The 27,999-nt window shown below is 35.6% G+C and overlaps 1 protein-coding gene across 16 annotated transcripts in view; it reads left to right on the top strand.

The window, feature by feature from the left end:
- The window catches only part of EPHA5 (EPH receptor A5), a 319,713-nt gene that overhangs the window by 58,150 nt on the left and 233,564 nt on the right, over nt 1-27,999 (top strand). For all 16 annotated transcript variants that reach the window (XM_021101384.2, XM_084973910.1, XM_021101383.2 and 13 more), the window contains exon 3: nt 8,724-9,387. In XM_021101384.2, the coding sequence (XP_020957043.1) occupies nt 8,724-9,387 (664 nt within the window). The remainder of the gene's footprint in view (nt 1-8,723; nt 9,388-27,999) is intronic.

Raw genomic sequence — 27,999 nt, 5'->3', positions numbered from 1 at the left:
GAGTTGCAAATGATTCAGTGAAATCTCCCCCTTTTTTTTGCCAGAATAGCAAGGGTATAATTATATCTATTTTGCCTGAAACATTAAGTGCACCAGAAGTTAATCTGCTTTATTTTCATTAAATTGAATCCCAAATGAAATAGTTTTTTCCCTCATTTACTGAAACTTTCATATTGCTTCAAAAAGAAGACTTCCCCATAGAATTTATAGCTGTCTATAATAGGATAGTATTTATATTAAAGAGAGGAGTACTGTCACTCTAAAGTTTTAAGTGTTACTGGGAACATCTATATTTAAATAACACTGAGAGGCATCTCTAACATTTCCTAATGTATATCATGAAGGAATTCTTTATTGTGAGTGTGTGTGTCCACAATGAAATGCTGAAACATAGGAAAAACATGACTCCTTAGATCTTAAAATCCGTGGTAAATATATACTCCTACATAAGCAAGTATGCAATTGAGATCACAGTCATCTCTCTAGAAGGATATAAACTCACAGACTTACAAGCTTTTGTAATAGAACACAAATGATTATTTCTATTACCATAGTTTTACAAGATTTCAAATGTTGCATTATATCTGTTAGAACAGGATGAAAATGCACAGTGGCAAGCTCCTATTGCTTAAAAATGGCAATGTCCCAATATATTGTGTAACGTGGAACTAAACTAGATCAGTGGTTTATAAATTTATTTTTAGGTGCTCCCTTTAAAATTATAACTCATGGCACAAAATCACTGACAGACTAGATAATCTTTAATCTAATTGCTTTTTGATAAAACATTAATGCGATCATTTAAGATTTGAATTCAGTTTATTCATTTGTTAATTTCAGGCATACCTACTCACTTAACTCATTCTGTCCTTTAAAATTATTGTCTACCGGTTTATGTTTGAATTTCTTTTTCTAAGTAAATTTTTCAATAAAAAGGCAATTTATAAATTTGAAGGATTCATGACATAATTTATCATTTTATATAATGCGAAACTGTATAATATATGCCTTCTTAAAGGTAGAATAACAACATATATAAGCAGTCATGTATATACATTTTTCTTTTGGTTTTTAGATTATATTCATTACAGTATTTTACAAAGAAATATCTTATTCCTTAAATTGTAATCTTCTCTGAATATTTTATCCGATATGGTGCTTTTGATTTTTCCAATCCCTAATTCATTTCTTGTGCACGTGGATAATTTTTTTAAAGAATAAATGAACAAAGAAAACATTTTTTGTTCTTTTCTTTTTTAAAACAATAATTACTGTCTGCAACATTAAAGAAAAAAACAGTTGTTTTTTCAGGAGAAAAAAATTTCCTCTTTGCCATTCATATTTAGTGTTGTAGACAGATGATCAATTGGCTAGAAATTTCCCTGTGAAAATGTTCATATAAATTTGAAAGTTCATCTGTATCTTTATCAAGTGATTTTATTTGTTTCATAAATTGAATTTAAGCCCATAAATATTTGTACTGTTCCATGGGTAGTAAAGTAATTGACTTCAGCTTTATTTCAGACTCAGAAAATTAATTGAGTCATTTCTAGCAATACTGCAGCATCATCCTTATGAATTTTAAAAACATTTCAAATAACTCAAACACCTATTTGATGTAGTCTAATATATTATTGAGGAAATGTAACAAGATTATTGATTCAAATGATTTTTGCTGAAAGTTGATACATTTTTCCATATTTATTTTACTAAAGAACCACAGCTATTGGAGTGATTGAATTTCTGAAAGAGAAATGAATACTACTTATTTTCTTCATTTTAAACCATTTTGTCCTGTGGTTGTGCATAAAAAAAAAAAAAAAATGAGATACTTCTCTTGCTCAATAGACTTGTGTGACGTTGATCCAAAAGTCAGTAATCTGATTAAGGAAGCATGGGGTGCTAGAATTCTACAACAAAGGCCCACAATTTTATCTTTTGAGAGCATAAATACCTCGTTCACTAGGTAATGAAAGTTTGTCTCTTTTGTACATTAAAATGACTTCATGTGCCACTCTGTTTTATGCATTAGGATTTTAACCCCTCAAAAGCAGAAAACATTAATTAATAGCAGGGAGTTTTTTATCAGAGACATAATTTGGCACTATCTAGTGTATATTGATCTCTCTGGGTCTCAGTTTACTCCTCTGCAAAATGATGTGGTGGTGTTCTGTATGATTATGTCATCATATAGTGTGCAGTGAGAAAAGATCACTCGTCTCATGTGTAGATCGACTAGCTGTAGCTTGAGCTATTCTTCCTGTATTCTGTTAGAGCTTTGAGGTCTTCCTACCCTGCATAATTACCTTTGAATTATGGCAAAAAGTATCTAAAAGCATTGTGACCCAAGATAAAGTTTTGTTTCCCACTTGACTCTCACTGAGCATTTGGGCAGGAAGACTAGGGACACATATTTGTGACCAACATGCACTGGTTTTAATAATACAGTGTTTCTTCATAATGAGTAATATCTTCTAGGGGAGCTGTAACACATCAAAGTAGTAAGAACAGACAAAAATGTCCCAGCAGTAATAGGATTCCTCACCTTTTCTGCCATCAATCATGTTCCTAAGCCACTTATACTTGGAGGATTTTCTGGCCCATATATTGAATGTATCAGGGAGATGTCTACGTGCACACATAGATGAATGAACTCTGTTGAACTTCCAACAGGGAGCAAAAACATAGTGATTTTATGTAAGCATAACAAGTCTTATAAAATGTTATGGGGAAGATATTAGTAATTGTTTATTGTGCACCTGGGGAAAATAAGAAAATAAGCAGTTCATTTAGGTTCCTGCTTGAGTCTATTTTACCTAATTTTAATCATTAAAGCAAAATTGAAAAAAAAATATGAAATAATGAAACTAAAAATCTGGTATTAAAACTGTAAATTACTATAAGAAACTAAGCATTAACAGAAAGAAAAACCAAAGATAATTGGTGTGTTTGAAGTTTCTAATTTTTTATATTTTATTTTGTGTGATTTATTCAAGAGCAGGAAGTTTCCAGAAATTCTAGACTTTAGGTAAATATATAATGAGGTAGCAATTGGAATGTGTTACTCACTGGTTAAAATGGGTGAAATGACTGACTTTCCAATTTGAACACATAGTCAGATTACTTCTCAAGCACTTCTGAAGTCATGAAGAGTTAAAGTGACAGTTAATTAGTAATTTGAGATCAAGATATCTTCAGTAAAGTCAGCACATACTACACACACACTGAAGAGTTTAATAATGGTATCTAACAATATTTTGAATAAAGTGAGAATCCTAGAAGTAGTTTCTTTTTGGAGCATTCCAAGATGCATTATAAAAAATACTGTGATATTAAAGGATAATGGACTGCTATTTCCGTATTCAAAGAAGTGTTTGTGATAAACAAGGTCTTGATGCAAGGTTATGCTTTGGACACTTGAGAATAAAGCTAGAGGCTGTTGAGTCCTAGCTGTATTTTAATATCACTTTGCCAAATAAAATCATTAAGATGGTTCTGATATTGTTTAACTGAAATAGGAAAGAAGGAATGGTGCCAACAACTGATGTGCTATAAGATGCTGTGTTATAGAATGGTGAAGAAGGCTAGTGAGTGAAAAATAAAAACTGAATCTGTTAAAACATACCAAAAAAAGTATATATCTAAACTTAGCCACAAGTTATAATTGGGAAAATGTAATGCTAATGAGAAGTAGTTCTAAGGGTAATATGCAAAACTAAACTAAAAATAATTGTATGATTAAGTAAGAAACTATCTTGAAATACCTAAAGCTTTTTACTGAAGACTAATTTTTTGAAAATATGAATTCATAAACTTTCCTTGTATTTGAATTTATAAAATTCAGTTTACAGAGAACAAAATTTATTTTTGTTCAAACAAAAACAAAAGGCAAATCATATAATCATTTATTTGCCATCTTGAATTATTTTGAATTTCATATTAACAGTTCTCTAGACTAAGAAGGGATATTTTATGTTCGAGATTAATTCATTCATTGTAAAATAGCCTGTGTCTTGTGGTATCAGACTCTGAGATACAGTAGAGAACAAAAATACTTGTGTCTTCATTTTCATATCTGTGTTTCAAGGTACTAAGATATACAGAGAGAGGGAGGAAGGAAGGAACGAAGGAATGAAGGAAGGAGGAAAAGGAAAGGGGAAGAAAGTGAATTAATTATTTGTGGTTACATCATATCTTAAAAACAATATGAATTTAGTTTCAGCAGAGTGGAGTAGCAATCAGTGAAGTGAATCAAGGAATCCCACATCCAAACCCACTCACCAGGGATAGAGACATGCCAGTAACAAGACAGAGGGACTCAAAGGCAGAGGGAATCCTCAGATGGTCAGGGTGATATTTTGTGAGCTTTTGTGGGAAAATCCTTTCTTTTTGTCTGGTCTCATTTCTAAAATGAACAGTAGAACCCGGTCTTTTTTCTTTCTTTCTTTCTTTTTAGGGCCAGACCTGTGGCATATGGAAGTTCCCAGGCTAGGGGTCAAATCGGAGGTATAGCTGCCAGCCTACACCACAACCACAACGACACGAGATCCAAGCCATGTCTGCAACCTACACCACAGCTCAAGGCAACGCCAGATCCTCAACCTGCTGAACAAGACCAGGGATCAAAGCCACATCCTCGTGGATAGAGGTTGGGTTTATAATCTGCCATGATGGGAAATTTCAGGACCAGGTCTTTTAAGGCCCCTTCTGATGTTCCGTATTGGATCCTAGATGACTGGGATAGAGAGTTTCAGTTCCCACTCTAGGTTATGTAACAGTGCACCAGCTATTAAGTCTCGGCTAATACTTCTAGATACTGTAAGAGCTGGGGCTAATTCTAGGGCTTCGGGCTGTCTTTCTTCTGTACAAGACCAGCCAAGTATTTCCATTCAGTCCTCTACTACTATACTTTAGTCTCAATAGATTAATCTCTGCGTAGAAACATACATAGACACACAGTAACGAAAACAGAACTAGATAATAGGCACACCCATATACTGAAAGGTCAAAATCAACTCTGTTTATGTGTTTGGAGATGTAATATAAAGGGAGATGTTAGTCTAGGCTGTGTGTTCTGAATCGGTGTTTTAAGTTGTAAAGGCAAAAGAAGTGATGGATAAACTAGGGATTGAAAATGATATCAATGCTAACAAATTAAGAGACAGTAGGAGCTTGGGGCAAGAAACTTAATAGAGCTGAGAGGCAGGCAGGAAGAAAATAGTTCTTAATGGCTTGGGTAGGAAAAGTTGGTAACTGCATGATACATATAAGAATATGAAAATAAGTCTTTTTTTCTTTTTCCACTTCTCTGATGAATGTGGCTGACTTTCGAGGCCTAGCCAGGCATGAGTTGGGGTTCTCCGTGCCCAGTGGGAAAAGGAGCAAGTCCAAGCATTTGGGGGAGAAATCAAACCAGCCCATAAGGCAGAGAAATAGAAGTAAAGAGGAGGCAGACACAGAGAAAAGCCTGAGCTCAGAGTCTGGGTCTTAAGGAGTAGCTGGACCCGAAGAACAGAGCTATACCTACTATACTTCATTCAGTGATCATGCTTACATAAGACCCAGGCACCTTCATTGCAATAATCAGAGTATCAGCAAATACTTTTCATTAAACCATGAAATCATAGGAATTTCAACAAACTTGAACTTAAAATATTGTGCTTTCTGCCTGTGTCCTTTGTTAAATTACTGTAAGCTCCTTTAAGTTAAGGTTTGCAAAAGTGTCTAGGAATACACCTGTTATGATCCTAAGTTCTTCCTGAGTGCTACTTTCTCTTCATGCTCTTGTTTCTTCTTTGTAGATAAGATATTTGCTGAGGACAGCAAGAAGTCTTCTTGTTATTAAATGGAAGAGCACTTGGAAGAATTCAAAGTTTTATTTCAGCTAGTCAATCTAAAATAAATGGAATATTTTGTTTCTTAGTGCATTTGTCTAAATAGGAGCAGATATTTATGGGAAGTGTGTATATTTTACCTGTTTGATTCTCTGAATAGCTTATGGCCATAATTATTTAAATTAAAGTCTTTCTATTCATTCATTAGAAGTAGAAAATGTGAGCCTTCATTTATATTTTGGACACTTGAAAAGAAAAATAAATAAAATCCCACCATGATAGATTCTAACATCACAGAAAATTACAGTTTTTCTCTTCTTAATTGAGAATATTCAGAGAAGTAAAATGCTTATGCACATACTTTGAAATTATCACCCGAAGCAGTAACTGTTAAGCTGTCTTGTCAATTGCTGCTTGGCTTGCATTTTTAATAATATTTGTGGTACCTTGGATTTCGTACAGACAAAGACTATGAACTGCTTGCCTTAGAATCTTGGAAGATGCTGCTATTTTAATTCTTTTTACTTGTCCAATTCTTTCAACTTTCTGGCAGGGTCCTATTGGAATATATGATGCAGAAATAGGTCTTCTATAAATGGTTTAAGGTCAAGGATTTGAAATATGTTTGTGTTTTGCATTGGAGGACTATTATAAAATAAGGGAATCTAGAGTAGAAATAATGTAGTATTATTTTGGCTTTCCTTGTTCAGAGACGAGCTCTTTTTGTTGCTGTTTTCCATTTTACTAATTCAAAGAAAATACAGTTAATTAACCTTATTACAGTAAGTTGATCCTTTCTGGTGTTTTCGTTTGGTTAGTTGAGATACTTTTTGCATGAAGTATTAATCATGGCATTCAGTAACCATTTACAATAAAGAGATTAATACCTAGATGGCTTTAAGGAAGAAACTAAGTAGTTTAAGGAGAGGGTGCTGAGATGCAAAGCTAAACTAGAAAATCAGAGGCTCAGTACAGTTTGCCACCTGGAGGCTACCTCTGCAAGGACTGAATCATAAACCACTGCAGCTGCTGACCCTTAACACCCCGAAGGAGTTCGGAGTGGAGATCAGGAGGGAGGCACTCTGTGCTCTGGAAAAACTGGCAGAACAAGTCTTCAGATATTTTCTGGAGCTGCTGTGAGCCCAATTCTTGCATCCCCTCATATCCAGAAAAGAACTAAAATCCTTCATGGGGACATCTGCTCTTCATAACTAGCAATAATGTCCTGCAAAATGTGTGCTTAATTGCACGTACCTCTCCCCTTCACCAAAACCACATGTATACTGTCCTTGTCCTGCCTCTTTGGACCAGTTTTTCAGAGCTATCTGCAATGCTGTCTCCCAGGCTATGTAGTCCTTCTTTTGCCCAGAATAGAACTTAACTCAGAACTCTCCTCTTGTGCATATTTTTAGGTTGATAAGTTTATATACATTTCGAGAGAGGAGAAAAGTGAGATTAAATGAATGAACTCACATAACAACCTTATGTGAAGGTCATAAGGCTGGATAAAACTTACTGTCTCTCTCTTGTAATTTTAAGGAGCTCAGCATTTCCCCATCTTTAGCACTTTTTACTTCTGTCTACCCCTTGGCATCTAGAATTCTGAGAGGGGCCACCTGAGGTGTATGATTTATGTGCATCCCTTGTGCCTCCACAGTTTTCACATCTTTGTCAGTTGAACAGAATCAAGAAATAATATTCCATTTAATTTCATGTCTAAAGAAATGAGGTTCTATGAAGTTTATTATTGATGATACTTAATGTCTAAAATCAGTCTGGATTTATTGAAAGTCATTATGTATGTTTCACTTCTCTACGTGTTTAACAACAATTTTTAAAGATTTAAAATCAAATTACACATAGTTTTATACACATGGAATAGGTTTAAGTTTTTTTCCTAAGTTATAATAACATCTTTAAGGAGAATAAAAATCTGGTTTTACACTGTGATTATGGTACATTGACATTCTCAAAACTGTAGTATTTTACTAGGAAGGGGACAAATTTAGATCTCTTATTTGGCTGAATAATATTTTGGAAGCTTACACAAATCATATATAGTTTTTCTACATCCTATGTATATTCAAAACTTCTAAGGTCATTGTGCATAAAATAACGAATTGGTAAGAAAGAATTAATGCATTCTCAGGATATGTACAGCAAAAAAAAAATCAGTATTTGAAATTACAGGGATCTTCATATTACTAATCTATAATTTTCATCCTTTTTTTCTGTCTCTAGATTTATATTTGTGGATAAATGTAGAATAAACACTTACTAGTTATCCACTTTGTAAGAGTCCTAAACAGATTGATTCAATGAAATAAATACCTATTATTAATTGTAAGCTAATGAATTTCCTTTCAAGTTTTGTTACATTGATGTGTTATTTGTAACATGCAAGAATTAAATGTGGATTTACATGTTACATTTTTTGCTTCCTTTCCACGTTTACTACTTTTTTCTCATTGTTATCTTCTAAAAAAAAGTTTATATCCTTTTTTCTTTCAAATTTTATCTGCACTATTAGTTTATATCCTTAACTTCCTTCCAAATATATGTACTTTCTTTTCACTGTTCCTTGTTAATAGCATTCATATTCAATTTTCTATTATTTTTACTCTGGATTACATTATTTTCTTTCTTGGCATATCAACCATGTGTGTTCACCTTTGAGTTACATTGGAGACCTTGACTAATAGATTCTTAATTTACTGAATTTAAGGAGAGAGAATTCTTTTTGTATTCTTACTATATAGCTCCATCTCTCAATACTATATATCAAGACTGCAGAAATTTCTACACCTGAATTAACTGTCATTGATGACTTTGGCTGGTTATTTTCTCATTGATTTTTAATTTTTTGTCTTTCTATTTTATATTATACAGTGGGAAGAGATTGGTGAAGTTGATGAAAATTATGCCCCTATCCATACATACCAAGTATGCAAAGTTATGGAACAGAATCAGAATAACTGGCTTTTGACCAGTTGGATCTCCAACGAAGGTGCTTCCAGAATCTTCATAGAACTCAAGTTTACTCTGCGGGACTGCAACAGCCTTCCCGGAGGACTGGGGACCTGTAAGGAAACTTTTAACATGTATTATTTTGAGTCAGATGGTGAGAATGGGAGAAACATCAAGGAAAACCAGTACATCAAAATTGATACCATTGCTGCCGATGAAAGCTTTACAGAACTTGATCTTGGCGACCGTGTCATGAAACTGAATACAGAGGTCAGGGATGTAGGACCTCTAAGCAAAAAGGGATTTTATCTTGCTTTTCAAGATGTAGGTGCATGCATCGCTCTGGTTTCTGTGCGTGTGTATTATAAAAAATGCCCTTCTGTGGTACGGCACCTGGCTGTCTTCCCTGACACGATCACCGGAGCTGATTCTTCGCAGTTGCTTGAGGTGTCGGGGTCCTGTGTCAACCATTCTGTGACAGATGAACCTCCCAAAATGCACTGCAGTGCTGAAGGGGAGTGGCTGGTTCCCATCGGGAAATGCATGTGCAAGGCAGGCTATGAAGAGAAAAATGGCACCTGTCAAGGTAAGAGTCTGCCTGCAGATCTGCAGGGGCTGACTGCTTCAGTTGAATCATGTGTATGTATTTCTTCCAGTGATTATGAGCAGATAGATGACCTTTTACTTTGCTAATTTATGGAAATGATTTCTCTTCAAGTTAGATTTCTCTTTTCCAAGAATTTTAAAACTTCCGGCAATGATGAAAGATTTAATGTAAAATGTTATTGGATATACATAATTAATACTCAGAGAGTGTCTTTCTTGCGGTATAGTAGTTCATATTCATTTTGCTTTCAGAAATTTTGTTTTTGAACAGCTCAAACCAAGGGATTATTTCTTTGTATGTAACTTTCTTAGTATGATTATTGTCTGCTACTCTACTGCTGTTTTCTCTTCATAAAGAGAAAATTGAACTCTCCTTTCTCTGTAAAGTTCAAATGCAAACTTTAGATGAGACTTGTTTTTGTCTTTTAAAAATTCTTCAGATGTAAGTACAGCCACATGAACAAAAAATTTTGTAAGCCGGCAGGACTTTGTTTACTGCATTGTTTATATGTAATTGCTATTACATGCTTGTTTTTAAGAACTTACAGGTCAATTTTAAGTGCATAATGAGTTGTGCCCAAGAAAATAACTGTTTGGAGATGGAGCCAATACAGAAAGGTCATTTCAAAGCAATTTGCACTTAGAGATTTTTTTTTTCTGTTTTAATTTTTCTTTTAAATTGAAACTTGATCATGCATGCTTCCTTCTTCATTTGAAAATACCCTCATTTTGCCCACAGTGTGGCGAGTTGCCCTTTTAAACCTGGAAATTTATCAATGGCTTTTTGGAACAGGATAGCATTTTATGTCAAAGTGAAGAACAGCTCATGAAAAAGAAAAACATGTCTTCCTTAAAAGAAAAAAAAAATTCATCCTTATGAACCCGACCTTGTTTTTACCATGAAGTGCACGTGCCAACTAGGTAATGAGAGTTAATGTGTATCAACAGAGGAGAAAACCAATTGCTGAGAAGTCCCCTAATCCCACAGGTAGCTTCAGGTTTTTTTTTTTTTTTTTTTTTTTAAATAACGTGTATCAGACTTGCTCAAGTTTCTTTAGGTCTGACTGTACTTTGGCTGTAGATCCAAGGAAGCAAAATTAGGAAAACTACCTGTAAATCATATTAATTATTTCTCTCTAGAAACACGTCACACTTCATTTAAATTTCCTTTTTTCAGCATCACCTTATATTTGTATACCATCTACAGTTAAGTGCATGGTTGTTTTTCCATGTATTCTACAACTCTATTCCTGTATAGGTATATATAAAGTTTTATTAAATCAAATTTATGTTTCAGATACGCTTTTAGATTTGTCAAGGAAATTAATCATATTTTACATGGGGTTGGATTTAAAGAAGAGTTCCAGCTAGCAATATCTTAACTTTTCTTTTTGAGCCATCTTCTTGGTGAAAAGTGAAGCTATTTCTAATTATGGAATCAGAAGGGGGAGTTAAATATAATCCAGTGAATACATTTCATTCTTTTCCCTGAAATATTTACAGAGTAAATCTTATTATTTAAGAATTTGTTTTCTATAGAGCAGCAAGCTCTATTTGATTGTTTGTTTATATCCATTTAATGAATGCTGTGTGGTAGCTTTAGTTCAGTGCATAATGACCCTTGTCTTTATCCAGATTGACACAGGGTGTAGAGGACCTCTGTATTAAGAGGACAACTTTTGGTTGTTGCTGAGATTAAGTTATTCTGCAGGTGCTTATCATGAAAAATGTCTTGGAGAAATAGTATTCTGATGGTTTCTAATGCAAGCATTTACTGCGCTTCTTTTGCTTCTTATACTCTCACTAATTGAACAGTAGAGACCTGAGAGAAAAAGGGGTGAACCTTATAGGAAACCTCACCAAACTGTATTCTGTCTTCATGCCTTTATCACCCTACTCTGGTAGCAGGAACAAAGGGTGCGGGGTTGTGAAGGCTGTAGACCCCACAACCTCAGAAGGTGCTCTGCACAACGTAGTCTATGTGAGGAGTGCCTTTTGGTGTTTCTCATATACAAATACATGTCAACACTCTAGGAGGAAGTTCAAATGTCTATTCTATAAATAACTTTCTTATGGAATGACTAAATAAATGTTCAAGGTTTTGGAGAATTAAGGGCATCACAGATATTTCCAAGGCATTTAAAATCTGTACACAATATGCACATGCAAATGTAAATGTATGTATGTGTGTATCATACAAAATTTCACGGTAACTCTAATTCATTCTATGATTTTAATGTACTATCCCCAAACCTTTAAGTGGAGATTTGATGTTTTGGACCTATCTTTGTAGACCAGAAATCTCAGAATCATTCTTCTTATCTCCTTCCTACTCACTACCCAGTTCCACAAACTATCTATAGAAATTACCATGTAACTATCTCATAAAGTTGTCCACTTCTCTCTGTTTCACTTTTCCCCCAACCTATAAGCACATGTCATTGGACCTTTATTTCTAAGGATACTGAATGATTGTATAGTTTTGATTGATTTATGTGCCATGTGAGTGTATTGCTTCTACAAAAATGCAAATCTGGTAGCTTCATACCCCCATCCTCCTCAGGGCCTACCCACTCCCAACACACTGTCTTTAAACACTTCAGTAGTTTCCTTTAAAATGAAGTTTTTAAAGTGGCCTAAGATCCTGCTTGGCTTTGCTCCTGTTACCTCTCTAGACATATCTAAAGCTGTGCTGCTCCATTTCCATATGCACTAGCCACGCTGGCTCTATTTTAGTTTCTCCAAGCCAATTTGCTCATTTTCATTACTTGTTCTTCTGTGATTCTGTTCCCTTCCCCTGAAACATTCTTTTAGCTCCTTTATGCCTCATCAGCTTACACTAATCTTTCAGATCTGTGCTGCAGCACCCCCCGCTAAAGTCTAGGTCAGGCCCTCTGGTGTTTACTCATATATCTTCCTTCGTAGAACCATTTAGAGTTATGATTTTACATATACTTGCTAGTTTCCTATGTGATTAATGATTCATTCCCCACCCCGTTAGACTACATATTCCTTAGTGACAACAGTGGTGCATGTTATCTTTTTTTTTTTTTTTTTTTTTTTGTCTTTTTAGGGCTGTACCTGCGGCATATGGAGGTTCTCAGGCTAGGGACTGAATTGCTGAATTGGAGCTGTAGCCTCTTGCCTACACCACAGCTCACAGCAATGCCAGACCCTTAACCCACTGAGCAAAGCCAGGGATCAAACCTGCGTCCTCACGGATAGTAGTCAGATTTGTTTCTGCTGAGCCACCACAAGAACTCCAGTGCATGTGATCTTAAGGAATAAGAAAGAAGTCAAGGCAAGAGGTAAGGAAAGTGAATTGGAAAGAGAAAGTAGAATAGGCAAAGGTATAAAAGAATCCTGTATTTTAGAATTATGTATTTTAAAGAAATAATTGTAATTATTTTACATATGTATTTGTCTGTAGAAAACATCTTTGCTCATAAAATTGATGAACACATCTTTTAAATTAATCTTTATTTAGTCCTAAGATTCTTGGGCCAAATTTTCAGGTTCCAGGTCTTTAAATCATATGTGATTGGCATATATGTTAACTATTATAGAGGTCATCTTAGTGATTTTTATAGACCTCAAAACATCACATGCTGTAATGTGTTTATAATATAGCCTTATTATGTACTTACATTTAATTACTCAGTTTCTTTGATAATCAAAATATCTTGGAATTTAATTAAAATTATAACTAATTAAGAAGCTGAAATTTGAGTAAACCTGTTGTAATGATTATAGTATGTTTATATTTACTCAGTCTGTGCTAGAAGGTGACCAGGTAGTTGCTGTCAGATCACGTTCACATGACCTGATATTCGTGCAGAACATGGTGGATTTGACCCAAGGGCCTTTAGCAGCTAAACCTTCAGGAATCAGAATGCAAGGTAGCTAATTAACATACAGATTCAACCCAAAAGACAACCAAGAAGCAATTCAGGAGTCCCTGTCCATTTAGTAGTTTATCGTCTTTGTGCCTCTTTCATTTAACTTTCTTTAAGAGAATTTAATTACCTTTTTCATAATAATCTGATTTTAACTAGGTAACCAAATACTCTGGTTTCCGTGGTATTAACTTAAAATTCGAGCGCATTTCATTTTCTAAGGCTTACTTATATGCCTGGATTTTCTTTAATAAACTGTTTTAAGTGTACAAATTTATTTCTTTGAAATGTTCCTTATTTTCAGGAGCTAATAGTGCATTAAATCTATTTATACAAGTATGTTTCCATACTTGTTATTTATTATTATTTCTGATGAAATCCATGCTATTTTTTTCCCTTAAGAGTCATATGAAATTTTTTGGAGTACAAAATTGTTAGCAAAAATCCATTTTGGAAGTTTCTGCTTTTTATTGAAGTGAATGTGTTTGACAGAAGTAATTGAGTTCACATGAATCAAACACTGCCTGCTGAGTTCTCTTGTGATTACGTTGCTGACTTGCTCAGATGCAAGGCAAGACCACTAATCTTCATCAGTTGCTAGTGGAATGAAGTAGTAATTTGAAATTACCCCTAGATAATTATAGTTTCACTTATATCAAATGGAGGAAAGAGATTTAGATTGTGGGTCACTGCCAAAACCAGCTAGAGTGGAGAAGGTATATAGCACATGTTCAAATTCAGGCTGAGGGGGTTGACACGCCAAGGGCTGTGGAGAAAAAGCACTTATTAATTGTCCAGCTGGGAGATGATTGCACAGCAAGGACAAAGTAGGGGAAATATGGAGCTCAAGAAAGAGCCTTGATTCAGAAACAGTGCAGATACTGCAGGGACTAGTATGCCAATCATTCAAACTTCTGGTGCATATTTATGTTTGAAACAAAATTGGCTGGAAATTTAGTGTATTTGGTGTTCATATAATTATGCATTGGAGAGCCTAGTTATTTTTAATTAAGCATGTTACCAAAAAACATCAAAGGGTTTGAACTTTTGGTCTGATCTGGTATGCTTTTTTGTGCAATGAAAGGAAAATAATTTTAATTTTAAAAAATGTAACAAAAGATGGTGATTTTTGAAGTATAGCAGGTCAAGTGTGTATGTCTTACTGCTGTGAACCACCACTAAGACAGTTAAGTAGTTAAGTCATTTTATCCATTTGCAAGTATAACACATGAGAATAATAGATTTTTTTCCTTTCTAACTCCTCCCTTGAATGTTGTGGATTAGTTCAATTAAAATGTTAGAGAAGATTCTGCATTTTCCCTTTGTTTTTTTTTTGTTTTTTTTTTTTTTTTCTGAATCAAGGTTTCTCAACACTAGTACTGTTGATGTTTTGGGCCAGACACTTGTTTGTTGGGGGAGGGGTGGTCCTGTTCACTGAGAGATGTCTAGTAACTTCCTTAGCCTCTAACCCACTGGATGCAGTAGGCCAGTCTACTCCTGATTTCTGGTAGTCAAACAGGCCTCCCTATATAGCCAAAAGTACCCTGGGGGCCACTTCTCTTGCTGCAGAATCACTAACTTAAATGTACTCCCTCTGCCTGTGTGAGTAGATGGCTGCTGAAGCTGAACACGTTAATAGGCTGGTTACCTTCGCAGAAATGAACATTTTTCTTAAAATTCTACAGAATGAAGGGGGTGCACATTTCTTAAAATTGGGTATACATTTTGAAATGTGACTAATTTAACTTGGATTTATTGAGACAGGGATATAGGACATTGGGAAATACATTGCTGGGAGAGATAGCATACGTCAGGATTTTCAGCACATAGATTCTGAGCCAGAATGCCTGGGTTCAAATCCTTTCTCTGCTGTTTATCAACTCTATATCCCTCCTCAAATTATTGAATCTCGTCATTCCTTGTTTTTCTCATCTCTAACTACCTCATAGCAATCCGATGAAACATTGCATGAAAAAATTTTAGAATAGTGCCTAGCAAATAGTACTTATTCAGTAAACATTAGCAATGTCATATCTCTCATTAAAAATAGTTATTTACAGGAATATGTGTCTGCCTTTTACAAAATACAGGATAGCTTCAGCTTAGAATAATTTGCTCAAACTATAGAGTATATTCTTTAGTGGTATAATTTATCAAAGGATAATCCTATGTTTTTATTTATTGAGTGATCAAAGCTATGTAAGTATATTGGAACCTCCTTTATAAAGGAGATTTGCTCTCTCTTTAGATATTATCGCCATTCTTTCAGTTATTATTGTACTAGACACTGTAATCTATTTATACAATTCCTGTATCCTAAGGATGCAGGCAGGCTTACAAACACACATATGGACTCATATCTGCAGTTACAATTTGCGAAAGTTGTTCCTGGCAATGTGACTATGCCAGTTTAGTTAGGGTGGTGAGAAAATGTTTCCCTGAAAAGGTTTTTAACATAGATGTGGGGAAAAAAGAGACACGTGAACAGTGTAGGGAACAGCTTAATAAGCAGAAGGAGCTTATCGTGTAGAGACCTGTTACGTTACAATTATCAATTTTGGTTGTATCTCGTTTCTTTTGAAAATTATAGTAAAAGTGGATTTGCATATTAAAATCCAAGAAATAAGATAGCTGCTACTCCCTGAAATTACCTGCTAGAAGAAGCTATTCGTATACATGTTATACGATCTTAAAGAGAGAGAATCCCTAATAGCACCTAGAGTCAAAGACATACATATCAAATATGAAACAACTCAGTTTATTTAACTGTTTAATTTATTGGTGGATGTATTTTGTGGATGGCAGCTTGTCCATTATTGTACCAAATAAATGAAAGCTTTTTTCTTTTTTAAGAACTTAGCGTTTCACTGGTCCAGCAATTGTTAGGAATTTATGAATCTTCAGCTACATGTGCATAGTTAAAAAAAAGAGAATTTAGCAGTAAAGGAAAGGAAATAAAAGAGGCAAACACTCTGTAATCCCTCCTGGACAAGCTTTTGATCTTGATTTTGCGCTTCTGCTTTATCATTCAAAAAGAAGGCATCTAGTGTTTATCATTCGCAAAGAAGGCATCTGAGTTTCCCTTTCAATCCCCTATGTGTTTATATACATTTATTTAAAATAAATGTAACAAATACAATGCCTCATATTTATGGTAATAATATACAGCTACTTTGTATATTTTATTTTGGGTAGTTCCCCAGAATGTCTTATTATGATTATGACACACTCCATGTTGTTACTGTGCAAAGAAATTTTAGCGCTAATGAACTTGAGCTCCACTATAATCATATGGATGGAGAATTAATGATTATACTTATGCTCGGTGATGGTTCATAGTGTGCAAAATATTTCAATGGTAAACATATATTAAAATGAGATCCTTTAGATAAGTGACATTTATTATAATAAATATAAAATATATATATTATAGAATATAGAAATATAAATTAATATAGAAAGATAATTATCAGAAAAAAGTTTAACAGTAAAGATAAAAAGGCTATTATATATCACTATATATCTAAATTGATGTATTCAGAACTGATTTAAAATCTATGGTATTTAAATGTGCTGGGAAACCATAAGGTAGTCCTTTTGTTTGCTTCTTTTATTATTCAGATAACGGCAGAAGCATTTTTCCAAAGTCTGATAACATTAAGTCAGTATAGCTCTCTTGAGAAAAGTTGTGTGTACAGAAAAATTTAATGTTGAAAACTCACTGAGTATGATTCAGCAAACATCTCAGTGTCATTCTCAGATTCTTAAGAGCAAAAAGTTTAGAAAAATGAATGCAAATGTTAAGAAACAAAGAAGCCAACCCTGGCATAAAATCATTAAATAGACTTAAAATCTCAAAATCAATCTGTAAAATTACCAGGGGATTTTGTATGCAGTAAACAGCAGGCTTTGGGCTTTAAGGTTATGCAGCTCTCTGTTCAAATCTCACTCTTCCCTTTGGTAGCTGTGTGACAGTGGCCAGATACCAAACCAGGCTGAGCCCAACTTTCCTCCTATGTGAGGTGTTAAATAATACAGCATGTGTCTGCAGAGACAGTCTGTAAAGGCATCTAAAGTCAGCCGACTTCAGGAGCAGCACTTGGACTAACCACTTCAGCATGGCCTGAGAACTTTTGAAATGCAACATCTCAAGCCCCACCACAGAAACTGAATCTGAATCTACATCTCTAAGTTTTTTTGTTTGTTTGTTTTAATATGTGCATCCAAGTTTGAGAGACACTAATATAAAGGACTCTTGGAATGAATGTTTCTTTCTTCTTTACAGATTAGGGAACTGAGATATATTTTAGATTCATGTAACTACATAAGGGCAAGAACAGAAATGTATTTATCCTAATCCCTTTGACTATATGTCAAAATATTGCACTGTCCATGTGGTTTCATGACTCTTTTGCATTAACTATATATATATATATATATATATATATATATATATATATATAATCACTCCAATTTATGAATTATATTTTTGGAATGTTTGTTCTTTTTTTTTTTTTTTTTTTTTTTGTCTTTTTGCTATTTCTTGGGCTGCTCCCGCGGCATATGGAAGTTCCCAGGCTAGGGGTCGAATTGGAGCTGTAGCTGCCGGCCTATGCCAGAGCTACAGCAACGCAGGATCGCGTCTGCAACCTACACCACAGCTGATGGCAACGCCAGATTGTTAACCCACTGAGCAAGCGCAGGGACCGAACCCACAACCTCATGGTTCCCAGTCAGATTTGTTAACTCCTGCGCCATGACGGGAACTCCTGGAATGTTTGTTCTTTTTTATTGACTTATAGGAGTTCCTCACATGATTTAACACTTCCTTCCTACTGATGAGGTGTTATTGGGACCAACTTGTATCTAATTTTGATCTTCTCAACATTTTCTTAGTGCAACAGTAATTTTAATAATTTAAAACCATATTGCTGGACACATCTATAAGAGACTGATTCCGTTGTGTGGTGCTGGCTGGGGCATGGGTATGATTTCTAAAGCTCCCTAGATGACTGTAAGATGTAGCTCGGTTTCAGAATATTATGATAGTTAGGGTTAAAGTTTGGTGGCTTTTGGTGTCTAGTGTGAAATTTACATCCTGAAACCTCATCCAGGGGAGGCTTTTGATTCTTGAAGTCTGATTTCTTTCCCCCATGAAAGAGCCTCCCAGCCCCCCGCTTCCTTGGTTTTCCTTGTGCACAGGGCAGTGTTTTACCCAGTGCCTTGTTGAGGATGCAGTCAATTCTTCAAGGTTTCAGACTCTCAGAAAGCTCCCCACCAAAGCTGTGGCCTTTCCTCATGGGCCCTGGGGCATTCAATCGAAGATTTCCTGTTTCCCACGCCCACGCCAGCCCTCCTGGCCTGCAGAGCAGCAGGATGGGATCAGCTCTAAAGGGCAGTGCTTCTGGCTTTGGCGCCCTCTTTTTTTTATTCCCCCTTGTGGGTTTCCCTTCCCAGATTTACAAAATATATTATGTTCTCAAAATGTCTCTGCATTAAAATAAAACATAGCAAATGAGCCCTGTCAAATGACAAAACTAAAACAAGTGACAAGTCTGATATCCTTTATTCAAGAGAAAATAACCCATGGATTAGGTGAGTGCAGTGCCTCACCAGCAGTGCCACACTCTTCCTGAGGGATTTTGGGCAAGAGTGAATTTTTTAGAGCATTAGAACAGGCAGCGTGGAAACGGCGTGATTGGCTAGGAGGTAGGGATTTCCTTATGAGGCTAGCAGGTCCTACTTTCTAGGGTAAGGTGGGCTAACTAAAGCTGAGTTGTAGGGTACTGACTGATGTATGTTAGCTTCCAAGACAGGCGTTTCTCATAAGTGCAGCTAATTTAGGTTTAGATTTGTGACATGTCATGGGCCACTGGGGTGGACTCCGTTTTTTAGGTCCCCATATACAGATTAACCTTATCAGTGCCAGATTTTGTTCTGTCGAATTTAGCATTTCTAGGTGTTTGTACCTGAAGAATTTCAGGTTTTCTTAGACCTTCATTTTATTGGAAGCAGAAGACCTGGGTGAACAAGTAACCTCTAAACTTTAGAGTGTGTAGTTCCCTCGATACACAGTGTTCAAATATAAACTTTTGAATTTTGAAAAATTATTTCTGACCTACAGGAAGCTAAAATTAGTAAAAGACATATGCATCCCTTTCTGAAACACTCACCATTCACCAAAGACAAAACTCATGGGTAATAATTTTATCAGAGATAAAAAGTAGATTTTTTTTCCCAAGGTACATTTCATTTACGTTTTAATTAACACATTTTATTTCACTAAAGAATTAATAGCTGACAAAAATATTAAATGAAACAGTTGTCAAATAAAATAACCTTTTAAAACGAGAATTGACACTTTAACATTGTAATGAATAGGGAAAAGGGAATCTTTTACTTTTCTTCTTCTGCAAGTAGCATTAGAATTAAAATGACGGGAGTTGCCGTCGTGGCTCAGTGGTTAAGGAACCCGACTAGTATCCAGAAGTACACGGGTTCCATCCCTGGCCTCACTCGGTGGGTTAAGGATTAGGAGTTGCCATGAGCTATGGTGTAGGTCGCAGATGTGGCTCAGATCCTGCGTTGCTGTGGCTCTGGCATAGACCTGCAGCTGTAGCTCTTGATTAGACCCCTAGCCTAGACTAGGAACCTCCATATGCTGCAGGTAAGGCCCTGAAAAGTGGGAAAAAAAAAAAACAGAATTAAAATCATTTACAAGAAAAGGACATCGTGGCTTTGAGAAAGGAGCATAAAAGAAACATTTATGAAACTTGGAAACACAAACTAATAGACAAGCTGTTGTATTTAAAATAATTTTAGCATAAAGGATACTAAATGGTACCACCAAATTAAATTTTGTATTATTAGCCAAACTGGTAGTTATAATAAATTATTTCATCCCAAATAAAAGAAAAGCATGAGTTTAGAGGTGCTATTGCAATAAGAATAATCATATTTCTCATAGTACTAAAAATGGAGATATTATACAGATGGAAATCTTGATATATTTCATAAGCTTGGTTACAACAAAATTAGTAGAACAAAATCATCTCTTTTTGCAGAACAAAGAGAACTTTAATTTCATGGGGGGATAACATTTAAATTTTAGCACACTCTCTGTGATATTACATTAGCTAATCAGGATTTAACATATTAGTTGTAAATTTTATGATAGTAAGTAAACTTATCATTTTATGATAGTAAGTAAACTTATCATTGGGCCCTGGGGTTGGAAGTAGGGAGGGAATTAACCTGCCCAGTATCACACAGTCACCATGTTTTAGATTTGAGATTACAATAGTATTTTTTAAATCTTTTTTATTTATTTATTTATTTGGTTTGCATGCCAAAGGCATTTTATTATTATTTTTTAAATAGTTATTTCCCCTATACAATTTTTTTTTCTACTGTGCAGCATGGTGACCCAGTTACATGAACATGTACGCATTCTATTTTCACACATTATCATGCTCCATCATAAGTGACTAGACATGGTTCCCAGTGCTACACAGCAAGATCTCATTGCTAATCCATTCCACAGGCAATTGTCTGCATCTATTAGCCCCAAGCTCTCAAACCACCCCACTCTTTCCCCCTCCCCCTTGGCAACTACAAGTCTATTCTCCAAGTCCATGATTTTCTTTTCTGTGGAAAGGTTCATTTGTGCCATATATTAGATACCAGATATGAGTGATATCATATGGTATTGTCTTTCTCTTTCTGACTTACTTTACTCAGTATGAGAGTCTCTAGTTCCATCCATGTCGCTGCAGATGGCATTATTTGGTTCTTTTTGATGGCTGAATGGTATTCCATTGTGATACATACCACATCTTCCTAATCCAGTCGTCTGTCAGTGGGCATTTGGGTTGATTCCATATCTTAGCTATTGTGAATAGAGCTGCAATGAACGTGTGGGTGCATGTGTCTTTTTTAAGGAAAGTTTTGTCCGGATATGTGCCCAAGAGTGGGATTGCTGGGTCATATGGTAGTTCTATGTATAGATTTCTAAAGTACCTCCATACTATTCTCCATAGTGGTTGGGCCAGCTTACAACCAACAGTGCATGAGGGTTCCCTTTTCTCCACACCCCCTCCAGCATTTGTTATTTGTGGACATATTAATGATGGCCATTCTGACTGGTATGAAGTGTATCTCGTGGTAGCTTTGATCTGCATTTCTGTAATAATCAGTGATGTTGAGCCTTTTTTCATATGCTTGTTGGCCATCTGTACATCTTCCTTGGAATAATGTCTATTCAGTTTTTTTGCCCATTTTTCCATTGGGTTGTTGGCTTTTTTGCTGTTGAATTGTATAAGTTGTTTATATGTTCTAGAGATTAAGCCCTTGTCAGTTACATCATTTGAAACTATTTTCTCCCATTCTGTAAGTTGTCTTTTTGCTTTCTTTTTGGTTTCCTTTGCTGTGCAAAAGCTTGTCAGTTTGATTAGGACTTCAGATTCTTCATGCTACAATTGTACTTAGTATATGAATACAATCACAAATTGATTCGTAGTTTGTAATCACATATAGTATCATTGACAATCCTGAATAAAAAGCACTAATTCTTCCTAGGGCCATAATTCTAGTACAATTACTATGTTAGGTGTTTGTGCTTTACGTGTTTTGATTTATATAGTACACCTCTTAGATGGATTAGCCTTGAAAAATTGACCTAACCACTTTGGAGGGTTGCACAAAACACTAACTGTCTAAATAACTAAGAAGCTAAGGTTAATTTATAGGTATCAATCTATCTAATTGATTTATTTATATATCCAGTTTATACACACAAGAAAAAAAGTTTAAATATGTTGTTTACCTAAACAGTATAATTTATTGCCTTTACATTTAGCTTGTACATGAGTCCAGAAGGACATGCCAATTGTGTGTGTGTGTGTGTGCGTGTATATATATAAAGAAGGAAGGCATTGTGCCACTAGCCCAGGCATCGTTTTCTCTAGAAAGTGTATCATTCATTAGATGTAACAATAAAAATGTGAGTTCTAAGCTATTCATGATCTCATAACTGGTTATCATTCCATAAACTTGCTTTTGCATCTTTCATTATTTCTGGTCATGGGTGTGAATCACATCTTATCTTCTGGCATTTGATTCTCTTTGTTTAAATGCTTTGTCTGCCTTTAAGACTGACCAGTAGGGATTTGTCCTTAAGAACTCGAGTGATTTGTTGATATGCTTTGATCTTTTCTGAGTTTGAAGATATCCTGCTCATTTGAGTGCTGTTAAGGTATGGTTTTTTAAAAAAAGGAAAGGAAAGGAAAGAAAGAGGAGCCATGGTTTGGGGGAAGTAACAATTAGAGCAAATGATAATTTGAGTGATGGATAACTCCATTTCTTTGATGGAATTGTTAGCAGGAATCAGACTTCAAGAATGAAAGCTCCAAAGTTCCTGCTGTGTGATTGTGCAGGACTCTAATAATACGCTACTCCATATGCATAAGGGCTTTTCCACTGATGAATCAAAGCGCTTGGAAAGGATTCCATTAGGACATTTCTTAAATGAAGAATGGGACTATCAAAATTGTATTTCCCATGTTTTGGATTGGCAAGTGTGATTTCTCCAAAGTTCCCCAGTATTCTCCTGTGCGCCCCTTTCCCACACTAACTCTAGTTTTGCACCTCACAGTCAGAAAGCAGCATAATCACTGGCTCCTGTGACTTCCCCATATTCACCTAGTCCCAGTATTTTCCAACGCTAAAATCTTCTTTTTTAGAACCAGACTGACCTGCATTATTTATTTATTTAAAATTCTCTTCAGAAGGTTTTGTGCGTCGTCTGTTTTTGCTCTCTTGGTTCAAGCATGATTTAATATGTCAACACTGGTTTGCCTGACGGGGTTTGATTGTCTTCCATACTTAACTTAGGATGAGGCAGGCTCCTCTCAAGCATGTTGCTGCCCAGATAAATGAAATGTCACAACACTGAGGACTCCTTGTTTTGTGACAGCAGTAGCTTTTTTTGTTGTTGTTGTTGGAGAGGGGGTGGTGAGAGCATTTACACAGTAATAGAGAGGACTTAAGTTGGGCTTTGCTCTTCAGGCTCACGCAGATGCAGAGGAGCAACCCCAGACAATGCACTTAAACTAGAGGGATCTTCACTCTTCATTCAGGTGAAAATGAAGTTAAATCCAAAACAGGAATCCCCCCCCCCCCCAATCCCCACAGACAAGAGAAAAACATCTGTTAGTAGTTGCCTCAAAATAATACTCAAGGATAACACTATTTTTACAGTTCGATTTCTTCCATGCTTTATTGCCAGGCCCTGAGATGTTATTGCTCTCAGTACATAACGTTAGAAACTAATCCCTAGGAAAAAATTCTTCCTCTGTCTCCCACACTAAAAAATATTGTTTATGCTTTTGAAACCTGGATCAGATTTTAGAAATCGGAGGCTCATGAAGCTTGGTACTTGGCACAAAGAAAATCCTCAGTACATACTAGTTAGCTTTAAACTTTGAAAGCAATTTCAATGAAAAATACCCCTAAGCAAAGTGCTGAAGTTCTGTTATCTGTTTGCTTCTGTGTTTTGAACTAAAGATTCCTGGTGCTGCTTCCTCCACCCTGGGATGGTGAGCTCTGCTCCTAGCCCCTGGGTGGTGGGCGCAGGGTCTTTCAAGACTGGGAAGGTTTCTGAGCTTGAGTGTGTATGAGTTTTAAGTGTGAACATTTTAATTTCGATTTAAGAGAGACGTAAATTGGGCCAACCAGGCATGTTGCAAGGAATTCCATGTATGCTGCAGAATTAGGCCATGAATAAACCTTGATCAGGGACTAAAGGAAGAAGAAAGTAATCATTCAGGAGACACAGAGTTGGGGAAGAAACAAACAAACTGGGTTTTGGAAAAATCTGATGAGGTGAAAATCTTAACCAAGGGCAGCCTGCGTCAACAAGGGGAAACCCGGCTAGAGTGTTCTTGTGATCAGATCTCAGGAGAACTTAAATTGCTTTCGTCTGAAGTGAGAAGAGAGTGGAATGAAAGCTGAGGAGAGAAAAAAAAAATTCCTGTTCCTAGAAAATACAAAGGTGGGCCAAAGGGAATAGTTTGACTTTCACATCAATGTGTAAAGCAATAGTATGCTAGAAATAATAGAACTTCTAAGAAATAAGGCCAATAAATGACAATAACTGATGATAAGTGACAATTCTGAGTGTCAGGGTATCTTAAATGGTTTGGTGAAGCAAGAAGAGTTGACACGTGTGCAGAGACCTGCTGTGTGCAGTACCGCTGAGTGTTCTAATCACATGCTCTCTTTTCAGCTTGATGGCATCCTGTGAGCCATAGTTTCAGGGGTTACTAGAGCTCAGAGAGGTTAATATTGTTAAAAATCACTCAAACTAAAACTTTCCGACATTTTAAGCTAGGTGTGTTTGTTTCAAATCTGTGTCTTTCCGCTATATGATATGTTCTCCACTAAAATGCACCAAAGCTCCACTGGATGTTGCCATCCTGACCCCAACCCCTTGAGGGCTGAATCGAACATCTCTGTGAGCAGTACTGCACTGAGCATCAGAGGCCAGGTGCCCTGGAGAGACCTGGGAGCCACCAGAGGTTTAGAGGAAAGACTTGTACCCATATTCAGACCTCAAACTGAGGAGGGAAAGGCATTTTAAGGTAGACAGATCATGTAGAAAGAGGGGGATGGGAGAATAAAGCAAGACCAAGTGAGCAAAGCAAAGTGTGAATGAGAGGAACTTGTCAGAGCATGAGGCTCTCACCCTGGACAATAGAGGCCCTACAGTGAGGCTGTACAAATAGGCAGAAACCAGACTGGGATTCATAGCACGTTTTCTGTGTTCAACTGGGGGGAGGAAAAACACTTTTAGAATAAACCTAATATACTTGCTATGCAAGAGAGAAAGGGAGAAAGAGAGACTGGGTTGCAGGCTAAGAACTCTCAATCTGCAGAGTTCCTGTTGTGGCTCAGTGATAACGAACTGGCTAGTATCCATGAGGACGTGCGTTGAATCCCTCGCTCAGTGGGTTAAGGATCCTGAGTTGCTGTCGCTATGGTGTAGGCCAGTAGCTGCAGCTCTGATTCAACCCTTAGCCCAGGAACTTCCATATGCCACAGGTGTGGTCCTAAAAAAAAAAGAGAGAACGCTCAGTCCATTTCTGATTTTTTTGCCTTATGCATTCTTGTGCACATAAATTACTTTGTCTTACTTGTCTACTCCCATAAGTAGCACAGGAAAAAAAAATTTAATGTCTTGGCCTTTGGAATATTTTGTGGTTTTTAGACATTTCTGGAACAGTTGGAATTTCCTGGGCCAGAGAGCGAACCTACACCACAACAGTGTCTCAAGCCACAGCAGTGACAATACCAGATCCTTAATCTGATGAGCCACCAGGGATCCCCCTGTTCTTTGGGGTATTGAAGTGTCGTTTTATTCAAGTGTTGTCTATTGCTTTTGTAGGGAAGCAAAAAACATAAAACTGGACAGTGCAATGTGAATGAGCGAATTGTGTAAGGATTCTGGCTTAGGAACGGCCTCTTCACCTCCTGGACCTGGTGTGACCTTTGAACTTATATCTCCACAATAAAGAAACTAAATGATTCTTCACTTTCCCACCATTTCTGATACTACACAATTTTCAGGCACAGGGTTTCTTATTGGAGGAGAGTTCCATTTGGAAGAATTTTCATGCCCTTCTTAATTGTGGAAAGTTGAAAAGAAATGGAATTCAAAACAAATAATATAAAAATTTTTAAATGAGCAAACATTCTTCATTAACAAAATAGTACAGTTGAAGTAATTGTTACTTCTCTGTTGACTCATCTGAATTAAAGGGCCTGATAATAAAGGTAAATGTTCTTATGTTCTAATGGGTAAAACAGAACAGTTATAGGGAAAAAATGTACATATTCATGCATTTTTAGACCCAGATATATGACAGGTGTATAGAAACGATTTAACTCTGACAATAACTCAGCCAGATATAATGTTGCTTCTGTTTTATAATTGAGGAAATTGAAGCCAAAATAGATTAAGTATGATTTCCGAGAACTCTTGAGTTAGCTTCCAATACAGTTTTGTTTGGCTTCAATGTATATAAACTTTGAGAAAGAAACATGCTGACTATTCTAAGTTCCCAAAAGGCCTCATATGTTATTTTTTAATTTAAAAAAAAATCAATAAAACTCAATTGTTAGAGAAATGTACAGCCGAAGGACAAGCATGGAAAAAAGAAAATCATTGCACAGATGTAAAGAAAAGTAACTGCTGCTTGTTTTAAAAATCAAATTCAGGGAACAATATATGATAATAATTATAGGAAAATATATGAAAAGAACTAATTCAGTTTAGGTATATATAGTCAGTCAAGCTAAAAAAACCATAACTGAAATCGAGATTGTCTAACTAACCTATAACTTAAATATTTTACTTAGTTTGAGTAAGAAAAGAGTTATTAAATTCGGTGCAATTTTATGAAATTGCTAATATGTGACCACTTTGGAAATACAAAAAATGGTAGTTTTATGTAATCGAAAGTAATATATATGTGGTCAAACACAATTACTATTCAGTGATATATCCTCATTTTGTATGTCATGAAAATAACCCAGGAACTGAAGAAAATTTGGCTGCAAACTCAAATCCCCTAAGAGTATTTCCTCTCTCTGTCTCCTTTTTATTCTTCCTTCTCTCTCTTGTCTCCTTTTTTCATTTTTTGTTTTGTTTTGTTTTCTCTTTATCTGGGAGTTGCTATTTCTATCATTTTAAAGATGATAACTTTTAGATATTTCAAGTGAAAAAAATAATACTGAACGTTTTTTTTTTTCAATTTTTAGTGTTATAACTATTAGTTTTACATAATAAGGCCTTTTTGGGGGGATATATGTCCTTGGCGGCTATGGAAAAAATATATGCTCCTTTTCTCCATTTTGTCCAATTGGTTTTAATTTATAACCATATTTGTTGGTTTTTAACTGCTTATGACACCAGGCATTTCCTGTTTTCTAGGTAGAAAGGTCGGGTGTACAGCTAGATGTAACTGCAGTCTTGACTTAACTTCACATATCCCTGTTCTTTGCAAAGAGGTCTTACTTGCCCTGGTCGTGGAAACAGAAAGATTTGTCTTTGTCTTTGTACTCTGTCATTTCAGCTTCTCTGCTACTAAGGTGAATATATCCTCTTTAAACTCAGGAAAGTACTGATTACTTTCAGCTCTTGCCATTAATTAAAACACACTGGCATAGAGTTTTCCTCACTGAAGTGGTATTTGACCTTGAAAAACTCTGAGGCCCAACTTTCAGACACAATTTAAAGCTAGGTTATTTTTTGTCTCCAGTTCTTAATTATTTTTTTCTAATACAGGCTACATAGTAAATCCATCCTTTTGTCCCTCATTAGAGATGGTGATAAGCCTGTTGATGATGATATTAAAATAATAATAATTATAATGTGCCCAACACTTCAATAGCAAATTCTATGTGGCACCCACTCTACTAAACAGTAAACATCATATATTGATATTTTAGCTGAAATTTTTACCAAATTAATGTGTATTGTTAATATTTTATATAATTTACAATGTAAGTAAACAGTGCATGTTGATTTATACCTAGCATATTTTATTTTTACTTGGTATACTATGTATCTTATACATTGTACTATAGATATATTTAATCAACCTATTTGGAAAATGCATGATATTAAAATATAATTC

Source organism: Sus scrofa, chromosome 8, assembly GCF_054392235.1.
Source record: "Sus scrofa isolate SSC_HxYL_T2T_F1_AM1 chromosome 8, Sscrofa_HxYL_maternal_Yorkshire_Landrace_v2.0, whole genome shotgun sequence".
NCBI classification, from domain to species: Eukaryota; Metazoa; Chordata; class Mammalia; order Artiodactyla; family Suidae; genus Sus; species Sus scrofa.
The sequence above is the reverse complement of the archived record's forward strand: the minus strand, read 5'-3'. Positions and strand labels throughout refer to the sequence as shown.